This window comes from Narcine bancroftii, chromosome 2 (genome assembly GCF_036971445.1).
Source record: "Narcine bancroftii isolate sNarBan1 chromosome 2, sNarBan1.hap1, whole genome shotgun sequence".
NCBI lineage: Eukaryota > Metazoa > Chordata > Chondrichthyes > Torpediniformes > Narcinidae > Narcine > Narcine bancroftii.
The window spans coordinates 250,818,998-250,846,925 of record NC_091470.1 but is presented as its reverse complement, the minus strand read 5'-3'; the positions used below and the strand labels follow the sequence as shown (position 1 = coordinate 250,846,925).

Below are 27,928 nucleotides of genomic sequence, written 5' to 3'. Positions count from 1 at the left end.
CTTAATCCAAAGGATTAAAAAGCTGTTATTTTTAGTTAAATTCAAGTTTGTAGATTTTAATATTTTTCATTTAGCACAAATGAGTTGACAGGAATTTTAAGAGAATAAATTGAACAAAGAAAATAATGTTAATCTAAGATATTGAGAGGCATAGGTAAGTGTACTTTAATGTACAGTATAATGGAAATAAAAATGATTAAATGAGAAAACATTAGGAAATATGATATTGTGACTATTATCAACAAACAGTCTAAGAGTGAATAGAAATTTCAGCCAAATTTTTCCTGGTTAGAGCAGTTTTCAGATGACAGTGATGCAACATTTTTGGTCAAGGAACCTACTGCAGATTAGCAGGCTGAAATGCAAGAAAGATCGAACGTTCATGTGAGTTGAAATGCGAAACAAAACTGGAGTAGAAACGTTGCTTGGTAGACAGAATAGAAAATGGAGCAAATACGCACGCTCAGAACTCATGTATCTTGTTTTACCATGATATAAATTCATGACTGAATTTAAATGAAATGGCCACAATTCAGTTTGCAAATTACATCAAAATTGGCAGGGCAATTCATATTGAGGAAGAAAATTCTAGGCTGCTGTCAGTTCCAAGACCTGAGCCTCAATATCCCACTATGTACAACACAGCTGTGCAATTAGTCCCCTTCTGTACTCGCTTTGTACCTATGACTCAGCACGACAACCACCATTTACAAATTTGCTGATGACAGACGGTATAAAGGATGATGGGGCAGCATACAAGAAATTGAAAATTTGGGTGAATGGCGTACTAATCACAAACTTGCACGCAACGTCACCAAGACCAAGGAGATGATTACAGATTTTAGGAAGAGAGATCAGAGGTGGAGAGGGTGATCAAATTTAAATTCCTGGGAGTCATCATCTTGGAGGATCTTCCCTGGACTCAAGGTACTAATGTTACGGAATGGGTTAATAAAATTATGATAAACTTTAAAAGATATAGATTGTGGGGATTTAGTTTAGGTATTAGTTTACACAAGAGACATTAACGTTTCACAAAAGACAATTCATTTGGAAATGTAAGAGCTATGAGCGATGGTTAAGCAGAGACTCTATACCTACAATGACTTTGAAGCGGTGCCTATGAAGACGTCACAAGTTGGTGTTAATTGGATTGATATTGCTGAATTGAAATAGACTATTGTCTTTAAAGGCCAGATGTCCAGGCTCAGAAACTGATAAATCTTTCGCTGGATCCAAGCCTGGCTGAAGTTTGCTGTACTAAGAGCGGTCATGCTGTTTTGTAAACGGGGGGGGGGGGGGGGGGTGAGGGGGGGAAAGAACATGCTATTCTCTTTGGACAGAGAGAGGGAGAGAGTTTCAATTTACAGCAGGAAGCTGCTAGTTTTGGAGACTTGGTACAAGACCCCATTCCTATTCTAAACCCTTGTAGTAAATTACAAGATGGGTTTCTCCTGATAAAGGGGAAAAAGAACTGGCTGTGGTAACCTGGAAAAAGGTGTTACCTTTTGAGGGGGCATGAGGGGGAAAGTTTCTTCGGCAAGACAATGAAGTTTCTGATTGAAGGAGATCAGTTTGCGTATGTGTCCAATGAACAACTAATCTTTGGCTTGGCTTCGCGGACGAAGATTTATGGAGGGGTATGTCCACGTCTGCTGCAGGCTCGTTGGTGACTGACAAGTCCGATGCGGGACAGGCAGGCACGGTTGCAGCGGTTGCAAGGTTGGTTGGGGTTGGGTTTTTCCTCCTTTGTCTTTTGTCAGTGAGGTGGGCTCTGCGGTCTTCTTCAAAGGAGGTTGCTGCCCGCCGAACTGTGAGGCAGGTTGGAGGCGATATCAGCCCACTGGCGGTGGTCAATGTGGCAGGCACCTTTTAAGCAGTCCTTGTACCTCTTCTTTGGTGCACCTCTGTCTCGGTGGCCAGTGGAGAGCTCGCCATATAACACGATCTTGGAAAGGCGATGGTCCTCCATTCTGGAGACGTGACCCACCCAGCGCAGTTGGGTCTTCAGCAGCATGGATTCGATGCTTGCGGACTCTGCCAGCTCGAGTACTTCGATGTTGGTGATGAAGTCATTCCAATGAATGAATTCCAATGGACAACTAATATCTCTCTGGGAAACCAACAAAGACCTTCCTGAGCGGTAACAATTTAAGTTAAAGCACCAGAGCCTGGTAAAGATCATAAATGTTAAATTCTGCACACAGTATGGACAATTGCCTAATACCAGTGAGCTTGGAGAAGTGAAAAAAAAGTGAATGATTGAACAGTGAAACAAAGAACTTTCCTTAACACATGCACATTTCATATGTGTGCGCTTAGAATTAGAAGGGGGTTAAGTTAATAGTAATGTTAAATATTGAAATTATTATGTATGAAGAAAATGAAAAACATTTTTGTTTAAGTAACCATTGTCTTGGTGAATTTCTGTTTCTGCTGGTTTTTGGAGTCCTCTGGGCTCTTAATACTAATGTCATCAGGAAGAAAGCACACAAGCACCTCAACTTTCTCAGGAGTTTGTGAAGGTTTGGTATGACATCGGAAACATTGGCAAACTTATACAGATGTATGGTGGAAAGTGTGCAGACCAGCTTTATCACAGCATGGTACAAATTCTTCTAATCAGAAAGCTCTACCAAAGGTAGTGAACACTTGCCAGTATATCACAGGCAAAATTGTCCCCACCATCGAGAAAATCTTCATGGAATGCTGCTGTCAGAGAGCAGCTGCAATCATCAAGGATCCACACTACCCAAGACATGCTTTATTCTTGCTACTGCCATTAGGAAAGAGGTATAGGTGCCACCAGACTCACACCACCAGGTTCAGGAACAGATGCTATCCTTCAACCATAGGACTCCGAAACAACCGGCTCAATCAGAGACTGATTTAAGGACCTTACTTTGCACATTATTTATTACTGAATATTTATTTTTTTCTTTATTTGCAGTCAGTTCATTTATATTTCTTTCTTTGCTTACATTTCTCAAAGAAAAACAGGGATAGGAAAAGGATGAGAGAAGGGAGGGGTGAGGGGGGAAGAAGCTATTGGTAATGGGAAATGTTGATGTAATGTCGTCTGGTTGGAGAAAGGCCAGGTGGAGTATGAGATGTTTTCCTCCAAGTGGCAGGTGCTCTCAGTTAGGCAGTGAACAAAATCATCGGCATAAAAGTCAGCATGGGAATAGGATGTCAAATCTCAACTCAAAAACCCTAATCTGCTTGTCTGCTTTTTGCTCATAACTTGGATAAGGGCTCAGGCCCGAAATGTTGGTGATCTATCTTTACCTCCTTTGGATACTGTAAGATCTGCTGAGCTTCTCCAGCATTTTTGTGTTTTTAATAAACTAAATGCTGCAATTTTTCAATGCATGGACTAAATGGTTATCTCCTCTTCTATAAATTGCTATCATTCCACAACTAAAAAGTTCCTGTTCTATATGTTAACATATAAATATTAGGAGCAAAAGCAGAATTGTAAAACATATTTTAGACATCATTATTGCACAAGCTTACAGAATTAAAAGACTACCCATGGGGGGGGGGGGGGGGGTGAGATCTCTATTTTGTAACACACCTTTATCTCAAGCAGAAAATGAAAAGATTTTCATGGTACAAATAGACTTTGCACGTTAAAGCAAATGCCGACAATAAAGTAGTTAAAATACTACGAATGCTCAAGCCTATTGTTAGCTGTCCCTAAGAATTACATGTCGCTCAGATCATGTTACAATGGTGATAATCAAATTAACTTTGACTACTTCATTAAATGACAACAAAACATTATAAGTAGCCTGAACTGTTGCTCTAATTGTACTAGCCGACAAATTACTTTAAAATTAAAGCCACCACTACTTCATAGCTAAATTCGGTTTATTTTTCTTTAAAATGCCAAGTCCCATTCAAGCTTCACCGACTTTAAGAAGTAGTTTAACAAACCCATGTTTTTGTGAGAAGGCCACAGAACAGCTCATGAGAATTCTGAAATGCTGTTTTATAGATAAAAATTTACTGTTATTTTAGAAAACACCACAGAAAAATGACAAATCCTTGAAATGTGCAGTTTGGACAGGTTCACATGAAGCAAGTCAATTCAATTAATTGTCTGATTGAACCCTGCAACTATACATTTTTTTCCAGCTCAATTTTCTTTAGTAAAGCATTGCCAAAAATTTCAAAATGTGGGAAAGTATTTCAAAGCAAGTAGGTGGGCACATTGGGGGTTACAATGGTTTGCACAGCTTAAGAGCTGTTATGCAGCTACTCAGCAGCACATAATTCAGATGCCTCAAGCATTGAATAAATTATGTAACCCTGCTGGTTATTTATGATATTAATTTCTATTTCAAAGAAAATAATCAAGTTAATGGAAACATATTTGCGCGTATATACATGTCTTTGCATGGTAGAAAAGACATTTACATGCTTAAAATATAAGCAATTACTTGACTTCTTGGTTCACAAATACAGCAGGAATTTACCCTTTCAGATTTGTTTGCACTATTATGCAGCTTTGGATAACATAATGAAGGATAAATTGCTCCTTATCAGTACAGATTGTCAAGCACATATTAACTGGAATTTCAAACAGCTGGACTATAAAATACTTCTAATGCATGATTTTAATCAGTTAGCCATATGTGTTTTGCAAGAAAGATCTACATTGAGAACACCATTTTCATTTTTATATTCAGGCAAAAGATCGAGAATACTGATGATGCATTAGCAGGTCTGGTTACTTCAAGTTACATTTTAATCACCAACTTGAATCACCAGTTCTTGAATTGATAACACCTGAACTAATTGCACTACCACTGGCTTCAGCCATTGAGGACCCAAGCTGTAATGTTTTCCTTACAAGCCTCTTCACTATAACACCCTAAAAGGCTTTTGAAAAAGCCTCCCTCTTCAACCTTTCCTTGTATCTAAGGTGCCCTTGTGTCAGATTTTACATGACACTCCTTTCAAAAACTACCTTGTGGTGTTGCTTTATATTTTAGGGGTGTTACACTTCATACTGCCACACCCTCTATTACTTTATTCGGGTTAAACAATTGCCTCGAACACCATATTTTCCAGCATCCTTGGAATATCTAGTTTTCTCCACCTTTCCTTCACTTAGGAATCTTTGGTTCACAATGCAGGCAAGAAAAATAACCATTCTAATCGTCCCTAGATTAGTATTGGATGTTAAAACACCCATTTTTTTCATCACTTTCCTCAGCTTGGAAGTTGAGTAAATTCAAGGCCATGTATCTTAGTATTTTTGTTTCACTGGCAATGCGAGAAGACTAGAGACTATTACCCAACTCAAAATTATAAGAACTTCAATCGTCAAAGCCTTAGCACTCCAAATGCTAAAGCAAAGTTTGCGAGGTTTGAGGACAAAAGATCCACAATGTAAATGTTAGCGTCGTGAAACTTGGGAAAATCCAAAAATCTTAAAAGGCTAAATTAAAAAGCCATTAGACATTTCAAAACAAAAGTTTCAAATATTTTAAAATTACCATACTTTTTAAAGAATAAAATCTTGCTTGTCTGTCAGGCGATTCACTTCCATTCAGTTCAAAGGGAGAACAGCCCTTGTATTGCTTTGTAACCAACACAGAAATCTATGAAACAGGTAGAGAACCTCAGTTTTATGTCCTGCACCTGATTCCAAGAGGAGCACACCTCTCTGCTTTGTAACATGACCTACGTCAGCCTCCAAGATTCCCAAATTCCCACACACAAGTTTTGTGGGGCAATGGGAGTGAATGCTTATGCCTACTGTAAGGTAAAACATCATGAGATGGGAATGTGTAGGGAGTTACCCTGTACAGGGCAGTAACAAGAAGGGGAGGTGTCCTTGTACTCCTGTTAGGTAAAACATCATGAGATGGGAATGTACAGGGCTGTAACAAGATGTGAATGCATCCTTGTACTTACAAGATAAGAGAGACATTGATGGATTGAGAGGCAGGAAGCTAGCAGGGAAAGGATAGCAACAGTTTTAGTCATTGGACAAGTAATGATATGATGATGTTCTAAGCACATATCCAAGGGTATAAAAAATCACCATTTTGCTGATAACGGCAGAATGCATTCTCCGACTAACATGGTTGGTCGCAAGTGTTACAATCCGGTAATAAAGAACAAAGAACCCTGATTTCGACTCAGCCTGGTGTTTGTCTCACTCATTCATGAACAAAGCAGACCTAACATTACTGCATCATTGCTCCTCAAAATTAGGCTTGGTTTTCTCTGAATTCACAGCAACATCTGACCAGAATGTTAGCACCGCTCACGAAACAGCAGTTTAACCACTTTCACCAATGTCTGAAAGCTTCAATGGTGAAACACTCTTCAGACTGAATCCAATTAAACAATATGCCCTCAACAGCCATGCTCTAAACCTTTGTGGTTCAAGAAGGTTCATTGTACAATCGTTAAGTACTGTTAACATCTCAAACCAATGTTCAATCCAGAATTTAGGACAACTCAATTTTTATAAGAATATTACCTTAATGTCAAACAAAAAAAAACATGTTAATGACAACAGTAGAAAGCAAATTAAGCATTTGGGAATTATCAGAAGCATGATACTTACACCCAATGCTGGTAATCTCTGTGTACAACAAACAGCTATCCTAAGCTTCCAGTCAGTTTCACCATCCAGTTGATCCGTACGAATGAAACATGAACCTTGAAAAGTAAACATCAGTTTATTTCTTATTAGTCTCAACAGCTGATATTTTAGTCAAAAACAAAATTCCTCTTCATTCTTTACTTTGGAAGTACCAGCTTTAAAAGAGCACTGCTATTCCAATTGATGAATGTTGATTATATCTTGTGCAATAACTATGAAATGCCAAGATCGCAATAAAGTACTATTCCTGGTTTATACCAGAGCGATTTTAAGAAACAAATGGATCAACCAAATATGAGGTGGTTATATTACCATTATTAGATCCTTCAATCTCAGCTTGCTTAGCATCAATTTCAAAACTGTGTCTGGTAAAACTTGTGCATCTCTTGTGTTATTCTCAAATATATTCAGAATATTTTTCCTAAACTTCAAATGTGTATTTATATATAACGGATTCAACATTATCTTTATTAACACCAAGACCCATTAAAGATGTGAAGACCTGTATCTAAAGTTGCAAATGCTGTAATTACACAGAAGCAATGTGCACTTCCTGAGGTAAATATCAGATTTATTTGAGAGACTTGATAAAAGCATGGAGTTTAAAGATAACAAAACTTATTATGCATTTTATTTAACATCCTTCAATCATACCAACATGAGGTCTTCTTTTTGATTGCACAATCGAACAAAAATGATTAATTAGCAAAAATACCATAGTTGAATGAATCCGGTCTTCCATCCCATAATTAGCTCAGCAACTAAGGCAACCTGATGAAGTTTAACAAACTGTTGTACATTATCAAGATTATTTGAAAAATAAAAATTAGAGGCCACAATAAGATAGCGTGTGATATTAATGAGGAAATGGTTGATATGAGACTAATGCAGCAGGTTACTTTTCTTCAGAAAGAGTATCATTTCCCTCATAGATAACAACAGAAAATGCTGGAAATATTAAAGCATTTGTCAGAGTTGTGTGTGGAGGAAACGTGGCCTCCCTGCCTGTCTGAAATGTTGTGGATTGTGGGTGGTCATATGTTCTCCCTGTCTGAAACTTATTCGGAAGTCACATCACCTGTCAATCAAGGTTGGACTCCGGCCACACATTAGTGCACACCTTGCTGTTGGTTAATTTAAATAACCTAGGGTCATTATTGGCTAGAAGCACAGTTTAGCACTGTACATAACACCAATGCACAGCACATTCTTTCTCTGCACATTGTGGTCCAAGCTCCAGACATTGGTCTACTGCAGACATCGCTGGAAGTGTCGCAGATTAAGGTGTGCACTACATTGAAGTTCAGCTGATAGTACTGCAATAGGTCATTATGAACAAAGAGCCACAACCTTGTTGGTCAACGGACCAAAGTCTGGGATCTAATTCTTAAGATGGTTAAATCTACATCCTTATGTGTCCATCATTTTTGTTACAATATAAAGTTGTACATAGGGTTTATATGACTAAAGATAAACAATCTTGTATTTATTCTGATGTAAATTCTTGTTGTGATGAATGCAAGAGAGAAGAGGCTTCTTTAATTCATATGTTTTGGACATGTCCTAGCCTTGAAAAATACTGGAGAGAGGTTTTTTAAACTCCTCCTTTAATTCTTTATGAAAATTTAGAGCCTAATCATTTGGTCGCTCTTTATGGTACAACTGGAGATGATGATATTCTTTTAACTCCAATAAAATGTCATACTTTGTCTTTTGCATTTCTCTTGGCTAGTTGTGTGATATTGTTTAGATAGAAGGTTGCTCCTCCATCTACTCATGCTCATTGGCTGTTTAAATTTAGAAAAGATACATTATTCAATTAATAATTCAAATATAAGGTTTCAAATGCTGTGGGACCATTCCTGAATTACTTTGAATTATTTCCGGAATTACCTCTAGCCATAATATTATTTTTGAATTTTAATATTTGCTCTTTTATTTCGTGAATGAAGTATATATTTTGTTTTATCTTGCACCTTGGGTTAAGGGATAGGGTTTAGACTCGTGCTGTACATGAACTTTTTTTTGTTTTCAATTTGAATTATGGTTGCATTATATAATTTGGTGAGTTATTTAATTTATCAATATTATGCAGTCCATAAAGTACTGCAATAGGTCAGTACTTGCAGAGAGACCCCCAACCCTGTTGGTCAGGGAACCAGGTGTGTGTGCAAGAGTCCCTGTTTGTAATGTGTGAGTGGGTCGAGTATAGGTTTACCATTGTCAGAGGTGAATGTCTATATCCTCGCTTAAGTAAAATAGTGATCAAGTACTGTTTAACAATCTCCCAAAACAAAAAGAAATTCTGTGGTGACCTGAAAGAAAGAGGTTAACATCTGGAAAACCCTGATGGAATAAGTTTCTTCGGCAAGACACTGATGTAACTGAGAAGAAATCAGTTTGTGTCCAGCAATCAACAAATCTCTCTGAAAACCGACAAGAACCTTCCTGAACAGTAACCATTTACCTTACAACCACCAAAGCCTGGTGAACTTCATAAATGTTAAATTCTGTGCACAGTATAAGAATTGCCTGCAACCAGTGAACTTGGATGAGTGAGAAGTGAGATTGGACTGTGAATCAAATAACTTTTCCAAACTTACACACACATTACATATACGTGTGCTTAGTTAACCTAACTTGACCCCCTTCTAATTCTAAGTTAATAGTAATAAGTTAGAATTTGATCCTGTTTTTGTTTAAAGATAATTAAAAGCAACTTTTGTTCAAGTAACCATTTGTCTCGGTGAATATCTATTTCTGCTGGATGTTGGGGTCCTCTGGGCTCATAACACCCAAAATGCTGAATAATAATTTGCCTTTCAAGAATGCTGCCTAACCCATAGTTCCTCCAGCATTTTGTGTAATGTCTTCAATGTGATTAGCTTCAAGTGCAGAAGGAAAAAGAGCTACAGAATAAACCAACATGACAGTATGAGGAAAGTGACACAGTTAATGTTTCAGGTGCAAAACAATTCATCAGAACTCCCTCACTAATTTGCATTGAAATGGATATTGATAAATTGCAAGACGACATTGAAAAAAATGAGCTCCTTGAACAAGATGGTTAATGTATTTGAGTCAACATGTGAAATGTGCTTTCATTTGTGATACAAGAGAATAGCACTTGGCTAAACTATGGTTTCCCCATCAGAAATGTGGCTAAATCAAACAAATCTTCAGTGTGGTAAACAAGAAACATAGCAGTTGATGAAAAACTGCAACTCACTGGGGCAGGCAGCATCCATGGAAGCTAAAAGATGCTCAATGTTTCAGGCCATAACACTTCATCAGGATTCCTGATGAAGGATTATGGCCCAAAATGCTGAATAATAATTCACCTTCCAAGAATGCTGCTTGCCCAGAGTTCCTCCAGCGTTTTGTGTAATGCCTCCAATGTCATCAGCTTCAAGTCACGAACAAATACAGGAGGAAAGGAGCCAACACATCGCAAACCATTCTCAAATCAATGGAATTTGAGAGGCTGCATTCTATATCGGTGGCAAGCTAGCAGCACATGTGATTGAGCCATATGGCACTCATCTCAGCAGCTCTTTGGTGTCATTGTTCAATTGTGCAATATTAGCAAAGGTCACCATTCCTTTCAGACAAACTGTGATTCTGACAAGAGCCATTAATTCTTAACATGCAACAGTTGCAACTTGTACACCAACAAGACATAATTTTGGTCACAAAATGTCCAAATGCTAAATTTTGCAGAACTAACATTAGTTCTGGCATATAAACGGCAAAAATCTAGCATTTAGCAAATATAAAACGGCTTTGGAAATGACATATAATTGTAAACTCTCTCAATAGAGCAAGTGTTGTCAATCCCTCAGAGATCAGTGGAGGCAATGGACACATTTGGCTATTTTTCCTGAGATACATGAAATTTTGCTTCACGGCATTTTGCCCACTCGAGGCTATGATTTGCAGCAGGGAACTCCTTTAATTACTTCTCTTATTACAATGGCAATGTTCCAATATTTTCCCTTCATTAGAATCACATGGCTTTCAATGTAACCATGCAGCTACAGAATGAGCCCAAGTTCATCCTTAATGATCTTTAATAAACTGTTAAAAAGCAAAATAAAATTTTTGAAAGACATGATTAGTACCAATGAGCGAAAAAAAATGAAACAACTATTGACACTTTCTCCTGACATTCCAACATTTTTTACTATTTTTTCTTGATGAATACCAAATAACGCCACGTCAGGCCATGAAATCATCCTGACTGCGATGAGACAGAGAACAAAAATGAAAGAATGGGTGTCCCAGGAAGTGATTTAAGACATTGAATCACTTTCTTCAACGTTTTGTTGACAGTTCTCTGACTTGCTCAATATATGCTGAATATGAAATAATGGTTTGTATAAATTGAGAATCAGTCTAGACTTCAATGTTTTGTAAACAAAGATCATTAATGTATTTTTCAATGCTGTATCACATTTGAATTTACTCTGTCCCATTAAGCAAAATGAATATGATTACAATTTGTCTGCACTTCAATGTGTTCAGGATTCCTCGTGTAATGTTTTTCAGATTAGTTGACAAGACAAGGGGGTCACAAAGGGAGGAACAACAAAGCAAGTTATTTGGCCTCAAGTGGTTAAATGAGATTTCAAACATTTACCCGCCAACAGGTCTATATTAATGCAAAATATTATTTTCCTCCCTTGATACAACTTGGCAGTTAAGCATATGCATTATTTTTTTTAAATAAAACCACCAATTTCACATTTTACTTCTCATCTTCCATCCACAAAGTCCTAACTTAGAAGGGATGCATTTTGAAACTAAAGCGAATTGTGCACTTTTAATGCTGATATTTTGGGAAAGCGAATTGGACTAAGCTAAAATATGCACTCTTCCTTTAGCTATTGGCCACAGCTATGATAGATTCAAAGATGCAATTCATTTTAAATATTTGTGCTTCATCTTCTATTCATTATTAAATCTAAAAGACAAAAAAACTAAAGTATCAATGGACAGTTGCCAATTAAATAATTAAAGTCCAGCAAAATCTATGGAGAAAAACAGAATTAATGTTTCTGGTTAATGACCTTTCATCAATAAGTTAAAGGAACATTTGCTCCACAAATAATATCTGCAGAATTATGACATCAACTCAGCCTACAAACAACTTTTACAAGTTCATTTACAATCATACTGGCCCAAGAGCAGAGTGAGTTGCCTCAATGACTATCACTCACTGTAATGAAATACTTTGAGAAGTTAGTCCTGGCCAGTATTAACTCACACTTAAGACCAGACCTGGACCCACTGCAATTCAACTACCATCACAATCATCCACAGCAAATGCAATCTCACTATCACTCCACTTAGCCCTGGATCACCTGGACAACAATATGTACAACAGCCTGCTTTTCATCAATTATAGCGCAGCTTTCAACATAATCATCCTCTCAGAACTCGTTAGCAGGCTCCAAAACATGGGCCTCTGTACCTCCCTTTGCAACTAGGCAGCACAGGTTTGTGTAAGGGAAGCTTGTGTAAGGGAAATACAGTTAGCATAGCATTTGTTACAGCACCAGCAGTTGGTACCAGAATTCAAAACCCGTATGGTCTGTAAGGAGTTTGTACGTTCTCCCCCGTCTGCATAGGTTTTCCCCAGGGGACTCCGGCTTCCTCCCACCATTCAAAACGCACTGGGAGCTGAAGATTAATTGGGTAGCACGGGCTCATGGGCCAAAATGACCTGTACCTGTGCTGTACGTCTAAATTTAATTTAAAAAAATTAAAACTAGATTTCCTCATCAGAAGACCACAGCCAGAGCAAATCAATAACAACATCGCCTCCTCACTGACAATGAACACAGGCGCACTTCAAGAATGCTTAGCCCTCTGCTCTATTCTCTCTAAACCCATGATCATGTGGCTCGGTGACACCACTATTGCCAACAATGAGGAAGTGAAAAGAGAAAGACAGATCAACTAGATGAGTGGTGTCACAATAACCACGTTGCACTCAATGTCAGTAAAACAAAGGAATTGATTGTGGACTTCAGGAAGGGGAAGCCAAGTCCTCATTGAGAGGTCAGCAGTGAAGAAGGTAAGAAGCTTCAGGTTTCTGGGTGTAAACATCTCTGAAGATCTATCCTGAGGCCTCAATGCTGATGTAATCATGAAGGCGGCTCAACAGCAGCTTTATTTTGTGAGGAGTTTGAAATTATTTGGTAGGTCAAAGACTTGCAAATTTCAGGTGTACTGTAGAGAGCATTCTGACTGGTTGCATCACTATTTGGTATGGAGGTGTCAATACACAGGACAAGAATAAGCTACAGAGGATTGTAAACTCAGCCAGCACCATCATGGGCATGAGTCTTCCATCAATTAATGATATTTTTAAGAGGCGATGCCTCAAGAAAACTATCATCAAGGACCCTCAGCACGCAGCTCATGCCCATCATGGAGGTGGTACAGGAGCCTGAAGAGACGTACTCAATGCTCCAAAAACAGCTTCTTCCTCAGTGCCATCAGATTTCTGAATGGACAATGAACCTATTGGCACTCGCTCACTTTTTCTTTTTTTTTTTGCACTTTTTTTTTAATCTGGTATTTATGTATTCTAATTTTGCACCTTATTCTGCACCATACAACTGCCACAAAACAGCAAATTTAGTGACATCAAACCTAATTCTGTTTCTGATTCTGAATTTAGAGGCCAACTCTGATTATCCAAAATCAGATTCTCTGAAATCCTCATTTATCCAAAAGAACATTTTAAATATTGGATAAATCAGGATATTAGAAACAAATCAGAAATCCTCATTTATCTGAAATTTTTTCAGAGCCGATCTGACCTCACAGGTTGAAAAAAAAATTCACCCGACATGAAATTAGGACAGTTATTATCCTTGTTGTAGGTAACTCCCTCCCCTCCCTCTTTCCATTTCTTCTTTACCTTCCCCATTGACCTTTCCTTCCAACTCTCCCTCTCAAACTGCGTCCACTGTCTCCTAGCCACAAGCCACTGGAAGAATCCATTGTACCAGGGTCATCAAGGAGAGCAGCCTCTCGGCAGCAGAGGGGACCTCGGGTTCCCAGCAGGAGCAGGGACCTTGGTATGGAGTTGTTGGTGATCAGCTGCAGCCAGCAATTTTTTGGGTGAGAATTAAACATTATTTTAATGCTTGAAAAGCCATCTCTCGTTTTTTATTGTTTAAAGACTATTAAAAATGATTTGCTGTTGCTACTGGGCTGTTTTTAAAAAATGACTAGTTGTCCAAAAAAAAACATTTATCTGACATAGGCCCGGCCACGACCATTTCGGATAATCTGAGTTGTAATGTACTTGCAACTCATATTAGTGACTAAAATGTGCATCTTTCTCCTGCCTTTAAAATTCTCCTCAAAACTCATTGCTTGACTCACAATTTGCTGTAACAATAAAAGCAATGTTTTCAGTGATCCCCAGTATTACAAAATAAACTAATAGCAATGCCATGTGCCCTCATACCTACCCTTAAACATGAAAATCCTCCGTAATTAATTGATGATATCCTACCCTTCCACACGCTACCTCATTGAATATTTATCTATCTTATGTATTTATTGTCTCTTTTAATTAAGCTAGTTTGCACTTACAGCTTTTCTTTACAAGTACCTGTTCAGCTGCAGCAAGTAAGAATTTCGGTGCACATGTTCACTGCTTGTATATGGCAATAACCTCAATTACTCTCATTATTCCAATGACAAAAACTGCAATGAAAGAATGATGATACGGAGTAAAGGAAAGAGATTTTTAAAAAGTCTGGTGTCATTACAACATCATCTTCAAAGTTAGCAAAATGAAGGAGCTGGTCAGTGATTTCTGAAAACTGTGGAGCTCATGTCCCTGCATATATTAATGGTACTGAAGTGGAGATGTTGGAGAACCTGCATGTCAATGCAATCACAAAAAAAAGCTCACCAGCGGTATACTTGGTGAGGCATTTGAGAAGATTCAGTATGTCACCGAAGACTCTCAAAATCTTCTACAGATGTACCATGGAGAGCATTCTGGCTGGTTGCATTACTGTCTGGTATAGAGGTGCCAACACTTAGGACAAGAAAAAACACCAAAGGGTTGTTAACTTGGCTTGTGACATCATGGGCACCAGGCTTCACTTCATTGAGGACATATACAAGAGGCAGTGTCTTAAAAAAACAGCCTCTATCCTCAAAGACCCCCATCACCCAGGCCATGCCCTCTTCACTCTGCTACCATCAGGGAAAAAAGTATAGGAGCCTGAAGATAAGCACTCAGCAGCACAAGGGCAGCTTCTTCTCCGCTGTCATCAGATTCCTAAATGATCAATGAACAAAAAACACTGCCTTACTTTGACTTTTCGTGCATTTTTATTTATTTGTGACTTGTTCATGACAAAAAATTCTGATTCTGAGCTTGAGGTACTTTGGAGTAAATATCACCAACAATCTGTCCTGGTCCAACCATGTCAATTTTTCAAAGGTTCTATTTACTCAGAATTCTGAGGAAATTCGGCGTGAACTCAAGGTCTCTTATCAACCTTATCACCACAGAACTATCCTGCGTAGATGCATCACAGCTTGGTACAGGAACTGCTTTTCCCCAGATGGCAGAGTTGTAAATACAGCTCAAGCCATCACACAAACCAACCTTCATTCCATCAACTTAGTCAATATCTCCCAATGTCTTGGGTAAACTGCCAATATACTCAAGGACCCATCCCACCCGAGTCACATTCTCGTCTCTCCTCCCACCCACTCCCTCCCAAAAGGCAGAAGATGTATAAGCTTGATAACGTGCACCTCCAGATTCAAGGACAGTTTCCTTCTTGATGATATCAATCCCTTAAATGGATTGACCATGGGGCAAATTATTATGCCCCTGCACAGTTTTTAAAATATACCCTACATGTTTGACTTATTGAAACACTACTCCCTACAATTTTTATTTATTACTTGCGACCCGAATTGACTTGCATGGAAACACACAAAACAAACCTTTCTGCTGTATTCTGGAACACGTAACAAACAATTCCACCTCTGAACTTGCTCATTCATAATTCATACACTAGAAAAATAAATTTGAGCTCAATCCTTCGGGAGAGAAATTACATGTTTATCTGCAGATGAAGATTATTGATAAGAACTTTGGCTTCATAAAAATAATTTCACTAGCATGGAACCTCGCCCTTGGAGAAAATTGGCATTAAAGTATTAAAGTGGAGGCGCTAGAAAAATAATTTCACTAGCATGGAACCTCGCCCTTGAAGAAAATTGGCATTAAAGTATTAAAGTGGAGGCGCTAGAAAAATAATTTTTAAACTTTGTTTAAAATTTTACTTCCGGGTATTTATTCAAAAAAGGGTTTCTAAAACCAAAACAACTTTTTTGCTTTGCAATCTGAATTAGTGAGGACTCTTCATTATGATTCGCTGCAAAGCTGCCCCGCAGCTTTGATCTTGACTTTTTGTGGGGCAGTTGGTTGGGGGAGGGAAAAAAAATCAGATTTCTGATGCTTTTCAAGGGCCATAAAGGCTGCAAGATTTTTTTTTAAATATACTCTTCCTTCCAGGTGACTTTCATGGAAAATCATGGCTGCATTTCATACCTGTTCTTAGGAATGAGCTGCATAGGAGGCTACTTCTACTCTCAGAAAATAAGATAGAGCTGAAAATCAACCAACTCCATGTCCACTCCAGAACAAATAGGTGTGAAATCAGATTAGATAAGATTTTATTTTCATGTAAAAAAAACTCTTGTAATATTACACAAAAATGCTTTAGCCTGTCATGAGGCAGACAAGATTTGCCATCAGTATTTCCTGACATTACATCAGTATTACATTCAGAGAAAGAGAAGCAAAGGAGTACCCTCAGATTCTCTGAGTGTCCGTGGATTCTCTCCGACGTGATGAAGAAGCCTTCAGTGCCATGGACCTTTCAGGAGCCCTTCTTGCCCTCAACACCCTCTCTAATTCCTGTTCAGATACCTGGCTCTCATAAGCCAATCTCTAGCAGCCCGCAACCTGATGCAAGTCCTTTGACCTCACGTCACCAGCAGCCCACAGCCTGCGTGGATTCCTCACCCGCAAATCGCCAACAGCTTGCTGTCTGTGTGTCCTTCTCCGCAAGGGGTGGGGTGTTCTCCACATTACTGGTGCCGTGCACCAGTCCACTGCTCCCCCGGAGTCTCCAAACCTTCACGGCCGCTGCAAACACAGGCACACCATCTTGGGCCCATACCCTGCGGTTGCAGAATTTTAAATAAAACACTGTCGACTCCTTTAACAGGCTGTTTAAAGCCTGTACAAGACCCATCAGGTTGCTCCCCACACTTACTGGGTCCATGCCAGTGGCAGCACTGCCGTTATAGCAACTCCAGCAGCCCTGCAATATATATAGGTTACAATGGGATGTAGGCAGAGATTGTCATAGGTTACACAGAATATAGACAGGATGCACCTAGAATATTGTGCTCAGTTCTGGCCCCTTCATTACAGGAAGGATATGAAAGCTATGGATTGGGTGAAAAAGAGATTTAGCAGGATATTGAGTGGACTGAAGAAAGTGCCTTATGAGGCAAGGTGAGCAGAGCTAGGGCTTCTCTCTGGAATAAAGGAGAATGAGGTGACTTAATAAAGGTCTATAAGATTATGAGAGGTATAGATAGGTTTAACAGTCAGCACCTTTTCCCCAAGGTTAGAGTAGCTAACACCAAAACATTTGTACAAAGAGCAGGAGGATTTTTAGGGGAGGTGTCAGAAGTGCATATAAAAAACAAACACACACACACACAGAATAGTGGGTGCCTGGAATGCATTGCCAGGGGTGGTGGATGAGATGGTGCAATAGGAACATTTAAAGACTCTTAGTCAGGCATATGGATAAAAGGAAAAGAGGATTGAGGTAGGGAAGGTTTAGTTTATTGACTATGTTCATATAGGTTGGTAAATTGTACATTGAAGGGTTTGGATTGTATTGTTCAGAATAATTGCTGAACAACAAAGCTCCAACCAAAAATTTAATTGGAACGATGAATTCAATTCATATGCAGAACTCAAAACTGAGTGAAATAAAGATAGTTTTGATCTCCAAAAACAATACTTTTAAGGAATGAGATCTCATTCTGGTCAAAAGCTAATTTTCAAATAACTATTTCCTGGCAGTAATTAAGACTTAACATTCAATAGATCACTTACTAAAACTTAATTTAACTTTGTGGATGACTTCAATCCATACCTACAATATCACTAAAGGAATTTTACACTGTTCATTCATTTGAAAGATTAGTCAGATGGCCAAATGGTGTTCAAGAAGATTGAACTCCTGAATGAAAACCCTGCATCTGGACAACGAATCAATATCAATACATTTACATGCCAGTGAGTCAATGTATTTTTAAAATTCATCTTTCAGAACTGATGTAGCCAGTGTTGTTGGCTTCATATGAATATATCATTTCTCTTTTGCAACAATAATAAAGCAGAAAAGTGCCACACAAGACTGAATGATGGAGCAAAACAAATAGTTTCAAGTTCCTGAGATATTATTTCTCAACAACCACCTTTTTGAAATGAATCATCTCCTTCAAAGCTAATTTTACAAAGATATAATCAATCCCATCTATTAAAAGCGGAGGGACCTTTATGATGGATGATAAGCTCATGGTGAAGTAATTTATTAATAAGCATCCAGCTGTTCAGTAACAGTTGTATGCTGAAGCTTTTCAAGAATTACTTATCTAAAGTAACTTAACCAGTCATCTAAAACATGGTAATATTGCAGGCAATTCAAGCAATGAAAGGCCGACTTTGACAGGGATAATAACACTCCTACTTGGTTACACAAGTGGTAATCATATTTCATTACCATTACATTAGCTTATCTTGAGAAAAGAGTTGATCCTGCTCCATCATAAACCTTTCATGTACTGCTACCGATATTCAGTCCACCATAGCAGTTACTGCTGGCTGTTGCATTATATATTAAATTATCTGGGCACTTAATATACCAGCCTCTCAAAACTTGATTTGCATTTTGAAATGGAGACAATATTAAGAGCAGAAATTCTGAACTGAAATGCAAACTGTTAATTTTAAACTCCACCTATTTTATATTGAGACATTTTTCTAAAAGATCTAATTTCTGTATTTAACCTAATACTGACAATTGCTGAATTGTGTACTTAAAATCTCTACAAATATATGCACATGAAATAAATGGATCTTTATTATGTGGTCAACCTAACTACAAATGCCATACAAAACACGTGAGAAATTTTAAAAATCTGACCAGGGGGAAAAAAAAGAAAAAATATACTGTGCGATGAATAGCAGAAGGAATCCTGACAAGTTGCCAGCAAGTACACTTTGTTTGGGTGCCCAAGTCCGGATAAATTCAATGTCACAATCCAAGTACCTGGATCCTGATGTAAGTAAAGTCTAGCAGAACGACATGTTTTATTCATAAATCCCTGTATATTTAGCAGCTTAGTGAGCTAACTGCCTGAAAGGACATGGTTGATAGAAGCACCTGAAACTAAATCTAACCTGAAGGTGGCATTTTCACACAATACAGTTTCCAACAAGCTTGCATACATGTCTTTGCTCAGTAATTGTATTTCCACTGTGCATGGTAATTTAATAAATGTTTTATTTGCAGGCTATAAAAGCTGCATGCAACCATCGTAAAAGGTGGCTACAAGTTACAATTTATTTTCCATTTCCACGATTATCATTGATAGTACAAACAAAAGAACGGCACTGCACAGCAGAATTTGCATCCAGTGCTGCAAAATCTCAGGGAATCCATGGGTTGAATCTTTCAAATCTACTCTTCAGTCTTTGCTCATCTGAACATGGGCAAATTAGCTCTTTAACTTTGGGGCCACAGACCAGAAGGGCCTGTACCATGCTGTATGTCAAATTTAAATTTAAAACTAGTGAAGCCTCTGCATGCAATGAGCAGACTGGTTTCTAGCCAAAATGAGCACAAAGCAAAGCAGCCCTGAGCTCAAGATGATGCAAACCAAAACAGGAAAGCAAGAAAAGACATCAGCAGGCCTTACCACTCCAAACTCAGAGATTCGCTCCTTCATTTCCAGACTTCCACTTTGCTGCCAGGCAAAGCCAGTAGTAATTGGCATCAATTTGTGCTGTGTGAACTATACCTGTGGATCTAGCTGTGGCTGTTGTAAATTTGGAAAAAGGATTGGAAACTCACCAGCAAAATTTACAAGAAATTTTGGGATGATCCACAGTAATGTTTAGCTGGCAAGGCCCAGGGAATCAACCAGTTTATCTGGTAACCAACAATTTGAAGAGTGAATTAAATCTCAAAGCCAAAGCTATTCAGGAGCAGAACAAGTCACTTATGTTTGGAAAGGTCTTTCCCATCAAGTAGTCCATTAGTACAGGATCTTCAAGCTCAAGCAGTCCCCCATTCAATGGAGAGTTGTCCCAGTGCTCTGGATTTGATCAAATTGGATGTCAGGCAAAGATATCATACTTTATTATAGTTTATGGCCATTCAAAAGGACATCGCTTTTAATATAATTAATATGGTGAATTTTAAATAATGTATTACAATTAGTTGGTGGACAATAAAACAGCAAAGCTGAAAATCAGAAATTAAAACACCACTAGAACACAGTATATCAAACTGTATCTGTGGAAAAATTTAAAAATGACTTCCTAGAACCTTCAACAAAATAGCTGGAAAATAGTTGCAAGAAAAATGAATATGAAGTTCATAGAGTTGGAAAGTGTCCCTGCTGTGCTGCATTTCTTGAAAATAACTACCTGAACAACAACTATTTGTTCGTTTAGTATCATCTGATTGCACAAGTACAACCCAACCAAACAGTGTTCTCCGGACTTCGGAGCAAAACCTGCAGGCATACAACTAGACAACACATACATGAAAACAATACATGCATAGGAAAGATATACAGAAAAATAAATAAATATTGTTTAGTAGATATTTGTCTTGGATAGTTAGTGTGAGAAGTTCCTTTGATTGTTCAGCATTCTCACTGCCCAACATATGGCAGAAACCAATATAATAAATGTTCTCTTGCAGAAGGTCTTAAGGAGTTTATACAGTTCAGAATTACTGTCAGAGTACATGCATGACATCACACACAATCTTGATATTTTATCTGATGGGCCAGGCAGAATTTCTACTTTTCAGTGGTGCAAAAACTATACCCAAGAAAAGATAAGAATACAAAAGAGAGAAATGTAAACAAAGAAAGAAATGCAAATAAACTGACTGTTGAATACAGACAGCAAATATTCAATAATAAATAATGAACAAAGTAAGAGTTTTTAAATGAGTCTCTGAGTTTGTTATTTAGGAGTCTGATGATGGAGGGTAACAACTGTTCTTGAACCTGGTGGTTAAGAGTCTTATGGCACTTGTACGTTTTTCATGACGGCAGCAGTGAGAATATAGAGTACGTCCTGGGTACTCAAATGTCTTTGATTGCTGCTGCTCTCCAACGACAATGTTCCATGTAGATTTTCCTCAATGGTGAAGATTTTTGGAATGTAATGCACTGGCCTGTGTCCACAATCTTTTGCAGAGGTATCTGTGCTCCCATACCAGGCTGTGATACAACAGGTACACTTTTCAGAGCATATCTATAGAAGCTTGCCAAGATTTTCAATGTCATACCAAACCTTGGCAAACTCCTGAGGAATAAGAGGTACTGGAAAGGGTCTCCAAGATAATGACTCTCAGGAATATAAATTTGCTCACCCTCTCCACCTCTGATCTCCCTTCCTAAAGTCTGCAATCATGTCTTTGGTTTTGGTGACATTGAGTATAGGGTTATTGATAGAATACCATTCAGCCAACTTATCATTCTCTCTCATGTATGCTGACTCATTGCCCCTTTTTACACAACCCACTCTTGTGGTATTGTAAGAAAACTTGTTGATGGTGTTATTGTTGTACTGAGCCACACAGTTATAGGTGTAAAGTGAGTAGAGCAGGGGCTATGCAGCCCTGTAGTGCTTTGGTAGTGATGGAAATTGTGGAAGAGATTTTCTTACCAATCCTCAAATTGTTGCCTGGAGGTGAGAAATCCAGGATCCCATTACACAGTTGGGTAATGAGGTCCAGGTTTTGGAGTTTGCTGATCAGTTTTGAGGGGATGATGGTGTTAAATGCCAAACTGTTGTCGATAAAGAATTGATGCAAGCATCTTTGCTGTCCAGATATTCCAGGGCTTTGTGGAAAACCAGTGACATGGCATCTGCTGGAGACCTGTTAGTTCTCCAGTTAGTGAATTTGCCCATTAATCCATGTCTACAGATTTCTCAATTCTGGGTAAATTTAACATTCTCAAGGCAAACAAAGAAAAGTGGGTCAGGCAGCATCCATGTTTAGAAGTCGGTAAGCAACACTTCAGGTCAACACCACATAATCCACACTAAAGTAGGAAGGATGGGGATGGGAAGAATTGGGGATGGGGTAAGAGGTGATAAGAGAATTGAATAGGTGGAGAGACAGGAAGGAGAGGTGAAGACAGATCCTCACATTTGATTGCTATACAAAATTAGCTTACAAAACAATGTTTCAGTTTTGTTGCTTCTTTCCTTCCTTATTCTCCACGGAGCTTCTCACTTTTGCATGTTCTGCAACAGAATTGCATTTCATCTTCTATCTACACTGCTCTCTGCCACCACTAGGATGCATAGAATACCAACTTCAAAGCGTCTGCCCTAGTTTCACCTCCATACCAACATCAAATTCACTTCAGAATAGCATAACAGTTCATCTTTATCACTATAACTCTACTTTTCATCAACATTACTCTGGGTCTTACAATGATAGCTAATGGGAAGAAATGGGATTGATAATGCATTTAAAATAAAACATTGTATAAAATCTCATCAGGTCATTTCTATTTGCTCGCAAAATATCACCCACTTCAGTCAAGTGCGTAAATAAATCAACGAAGTAACAAAATGGTTTAGAAGCCAATTGGTATATGTGCAAAAGCATTTTGCATGGAATTTCATGTAAACTGACCGGTCTGTTAGGAAACACTGTTCTCTTTCAATGGCCTTGAAACCACCCCACCAATTTTCTGGCATCCATTCCAGCAAGGGAAAAAGCATTTGTAGTTATGCAGAGCCAATTAACAACACCTTGAATTCATTGCCCTTCCCTACTCAAATATCATCAGAAAAGCTATTTTCCACAACAGTAATTTCCAGTCATGGTCAACAAGAGTTAGGTCTGTGAACTGGTCCAAAACATGCAAAAGACCTCAGAATCCCCTCTGCAATCGAGCAACACAAAACCTTTTTGCAACAAATAACTGCCAATTTCCTAACCCAAACTCTCCATTTCTTGCAGCTTCTCCACCAAGAAACAGCTTCTTGGTGATTTCAACCTTCTTGTCTGTTCTCAGAGTTCACCAACTTCATCCTTCCATGTCTACTGGCTCCTCTAAATTCTATTCATTGCTCATAGAAACAATCTGACCACATCGATGTTTCTCACCATGCAAAAATGTTGTCCTTTGCCTGAATGACTTCACAACTTTCGAGACGAAGATCATCCCATCAATTGATTTTTTTTCTTCAACACAATGCTTTGTCTCTCTAAATCAGCATTTTCCTGATAGCATCCCCATCTGTATGAGGTAGAAAAACTGAAGCCAGATCTTGTGGCAACTACCTTAATTATTATTGAATATCTGGCTCAGGCAAATTGAATACAATCACATTTCATATTCCTCATCCAAAATTGCTCATTCTCCTTTATTACCAATAGTAAATAATATCCCCAACTATGATTAAATGCACTTTTTAAGTCTTGTCTGACAATTCTACCCTTAAACACTTCTTCAGGTTTTTGTGCATTTGCATAAACCTTCCATCCCTTGACCCATGCTAATCCTGCACCCCTCTTCTTGCTCCTGCATTTCATCATCCTCATTCAATTCACCTACAGCAATTGCCTTCTCCACCGAAATATGACTGAATCTTTTTGGGGAAAAAATTCCAATTTTTACCCTAACTTACTTGCTAAGATTATTAAATATCCTTACAGGCTGCCTGATTTGTCAATTTCTTCCTACTTTGCCTTCTGGTTGGGCTTTTCACTTCATAATACTTATTTTTTTCCTATTCTCAATAAAAGGTCAAAAAATTGTTGATAACCCACAAGTTGCTTTTTGTAACATTGATGATGTCAATGACAACTCCTAAAAGGCTGCCACGGAAGTAATTTTAAATAAGCCATTAAGACGGGAGGGATACAAAGCTGGAATAAAAGATCCAGGAGATTCAAGAATCAGAATTTATTGTCATGAACAAGCCATGAAACTCAGTGTTTTGCACCAGCCTCACAGTGCAAACATTCATATTATGAACCATCTTACAACAATATATTTAAAAAAATTAAAATAATAGCGCACGAAAGGTGAGGCAGTCTCTTTGGTTCATTGATCATTCAAGAATTTGATGGCAGTGGGGAAGAGGCTGTCCCTGTGCCATGGTACCTCCTTCCCAATGGTAGCAGAGTGAAGAGGGCAATGGCCTGGGTGGTGGGGGTCTTTGAGAATAGAGGCTGCTTTTTAAGACACCACCTCATAGAGTGAAGTCTGGTGGTCACAAGCCGAGTTAACAACCAACCCTATGGAATTTTTTCTTGTCCTGAGGTTTGGTGCCTCCATACCAGTGATGCAACCAGCCAGAATATTCTCCACAGTACACCTGTAAAAATCTGAGAGTCTTCGGTGACACACCGAATCTCAAGCACCTCACAAAGTATAGCCGCTGGCGAGCCTTATTTGTGATCGTAGCAACATGGAGGCTCCAGGATAGATCCTTGGAGATATTGACACCCAAGAATTTGAGGTTCTTGACCCTCTCCACTATTGAGCCTTCGATGAGGACTGGGTTGTGTTCTCCTGACTCCCTCCTGAAGTCCACAATCATCTCCTTGGTTCAGCTAACGTTGAACACAAGGTCAATGTGACATCACTCAAAGAGATTATGTATCTCCCTCCTGAATGCTTCCTCATTGCCATTAGTGATTCTGCCAACAACTGAGGTGGCATTGGCAAACTCGTATATAGTATATCCCAATGAGGCGTGGGAAGTCTGGGGGACTAAACACCAAAATAGAATGCATGGAAGTATGAGGGCTACAGGCCCTTTTCAAAAATAAAGCAGGGCATGAAAACGAAGGGGCTTAAAGATGGAAAAAAATTCAAACTTAAGACGCTATTAAACTCGAAGCAGGGGTGTGATGGGTGAACAGAGTTTTTTTTACAGTTTGGGTACACGTTCCAGAGTTCAATGAGCTCAGCTTCAAACATAATACAAAATGTGAGTGCATTAGAATAATTAGAATAGTCAAGGCACTGAGAAATGCCTTCAAAACATATTCAATTTCCAACTATGATATTTAAATCTAATTCACTACAGGGATGAGTCTATCCCATTTAATCTTCATCGTGTCATAGAGATAATTTAAGTTTGGGAGGCTCTCTCATCTTTACAAACCCTATACGTTTCTTTAAGTCAGGCTTCCCTTTGAACAGGTGGAGGCTGTATTTATTTCTCAGCATTCCACTATTTCTTAAAAAGACAACATAGTTCATCTGTCAAACATTACAATTACAATTAATAACATAATTATAATTAAACAGAAATGAAGTCTATTAAACAACATGATTAGCGCAATCCTATTACAGCTCTAGCGTCCCAGGGATGAATCTGACGGGCGGAGTCTGTAAAGAGTTTATATGTTCTCCCTGTGTCTGCATGGGTTTACTCCCACCCTTCAAAACATATGGGGGCTGGAGGTTAATTGGGGTATTTGAGCAGCATGGGCTTGTAGGCAGGAAGGGCCTGTTCCTGTGCTGCATGTCTAAATTTAAATATTTAACATATTAGATATGCAATTCAGTTCCTTAAGAGTTCAATTTCATACATGATCCTGTTTAAATATCAAATTCCTCTCATTTCTCCATAGTTAGTGTAGGGTTTTGCAAAATGCTATTATAGCACTAGCATCCCAAGTTAGAATGTGTAAGTCTGTATCTTCTCCCTGTGACTGCGTGGGTTTCCTCCCACATTCCAAAGACATACATAGTTACTATGTTAAATGGTAACATGGGTGTATTTAGGTGGCGCAAACTTGTGGCTAGAGGGCCCATAACCATATGGTACACTCCATCTCTAAATTAAATTAAAAACAAACCTTTTCATTGCACCTCAGTATATGTGACAATAAACAATACCTCTTGATACCTTGTATCTAAAAATGTTTCTTTCTTTCTTAAATATACTGACAAATGTAGCCTTGACAGCCTTTTGGGGGGTTGAGAATTATACAGGTTAACTAATCCATCCAATGACCTAAACTCCACTGCCGAGTAACAACTACAGGAGACCTAAACTGCACACAGTACTACAGATATGGTCTTACCATGGCCCCATATCATTGTAATAAGACATGCCTGTTTCTCTGTTCGAGGCCTTTTACAATAAAAGCTAACATATCCTTTGTCTTCTCAACTTACTGCAATCACATTTGCTTTCAGTGACTGGTGTACAAGGTAACTTGGATACTTTTGCACTTATCACAAAAAAATAACTCCAATAGGTTTGTCAAACACAATTACTCTTCTACAAATTCCATGTTCCTATTCTGTCTGGAATGCAAGAGGCTGAAATGTGACCTCAGAAGCTTAGATAGTCTTTCTCCAAGGAAGAGTAGATGAGAACTAGCGGGAAATTTAAAAGAGATTTGAGGAGTAAATTATTTTTGTCCAGATGGTGGTGGTTACCTGGAAGAAGCTTCCAGATGATGATTCAGTTACAACACATTAAGGAATCTGAACAGGACACAGTGGGATATAGACCAAATGAGATTAACATAGATTGGCTTTGGTATGGACAAATTGGGCTGAAAGGGGCCATTTCTGTTCTATAGGATTCCATGATTCAATTACCCTATTGATATTTTTCCAAATTTCCTGTTAACATGTTATTTGTAAAATATCTCATTAATTTTCTTATTACTGTTTGGCTAACCAGTATGAAACTCTCCACTGTATCTTTCTGTACATACCTGTATAAAAAAAATACATATATTTGCAACCCTCCAATCTGCAGAAACCAATCTTTCATTGGTAAAACTTTGGAGGATGATAACCAACACTTCAATAATTTACATCACTAATTTTTTTCAGCGTTCAGGGCACTCAAGACTTATCAGCTGTCTCTCCCAACAACTTCCACAGCATTTTTTTTACTAATTTTCTTTAATTCCTCCTCTTGGTACCCATGCATTGCTGGGAAGTTATTCACCTCCTCTTTCCTGGAAAGTAGAATTTAATTTCTTTGCCATTCCTGTATACCCCATTATCAATTCTCTTGTTTCTGACGAAATAGCCTTTGCTTTCATTCAGGGCTCCTTTTTGGATCTAATAATAACCTTAAATTCATTTGTTTCCTATGGCTTAGTTGCTTTTCTTTTTTTTTTGCACTATAAAGACATTTTAACTGTAGCTAATCATGCATTTATTTGTTAAAAAAAATTCCCATATCAATCTTCCATGCCATTCAATGAAATGTGGAATTTTAAGTCAAAATTTAGAAAGCAAGTTGATCAGAGGTGAACTGTAAATAATTCTTCTCAAGCTTTGGAATTGATTGAGTTTACCCTCATTGCCAATTTCTTTTTCTATTCTCTTATTCTGTTAAATGCAAATGTTCCAAAATATAGAAAAATTAAGGTCCTCTGGAAGAAAATGCTTTTTCAGAATTGGGTTTAAGTTTAAGACTTTTTGCTTTCTATCTGACATTGTCACACCAGAGCCAAGATGTTCATTGAAAACTTGAACAGTTCTATTATTATGAAAGTAGTAACTCTTCTAGCAAAGCCCCAAAGACAAATTGCACTGCACATTCATATTCAAGTCATACTTTCCATGGATGGAAATCAGGAAGAAAATTGCGTAGGCAATTTTTACGACATTTTCTGGCAATAATCTGCCAATATAAAGCTGATTAAAGAAAAGTATTGGTAAAAAGATAGAAATACATCATTTGTTCAGATTTTGCCAGACTGTTTTGAAATATATGAAGTAATAGAGAGAGGTAGGTGACAAAAATCAGGATACGCAAAAATGATAAGCAGCCAAGGAACTGCAATGGAATACTAATCGCATTTTGTTTTGCAGACTCAGTTTAGAACTCTCAATCCACCAGGTATACAGTTTTTTTTAATCTCATTCCGGTCATTTGGCAAAGCAGCTGAGCATGTCTGGGAG

General features: G+C 38.2%; 1 protein-coding gene across 3 annotated transcripts in view; it reads right to left on the bottom strand.

The window, feature by feature from the left end:
- atp9b (ATPase phospholipid transporting 9B) overlaps positions 1 to 27,928 on the bottom strand; it is a 346,140-nt gene that overhangs the window by 171,504 nt on the left and 146,708 nt on the right. For all 3 annotated transcript variants that reach the window (XR_011352129.1, XM_069920813.1, XM_069920814.1), the window contains one exon: positions 6,590 to 6,684. Coding sequence is in view for 2 of the 3 variants with exons in the window: in XM_069920813.1 (XP_069776914.1) it covers positions 6,590 to 6,684 (95 nt within the window). In the remaining variant the exon portion in view is untranslated. The remainder of the gene's footprint in view (positions 1 to 6,589; positions 6,685 to 27,928) is intronic.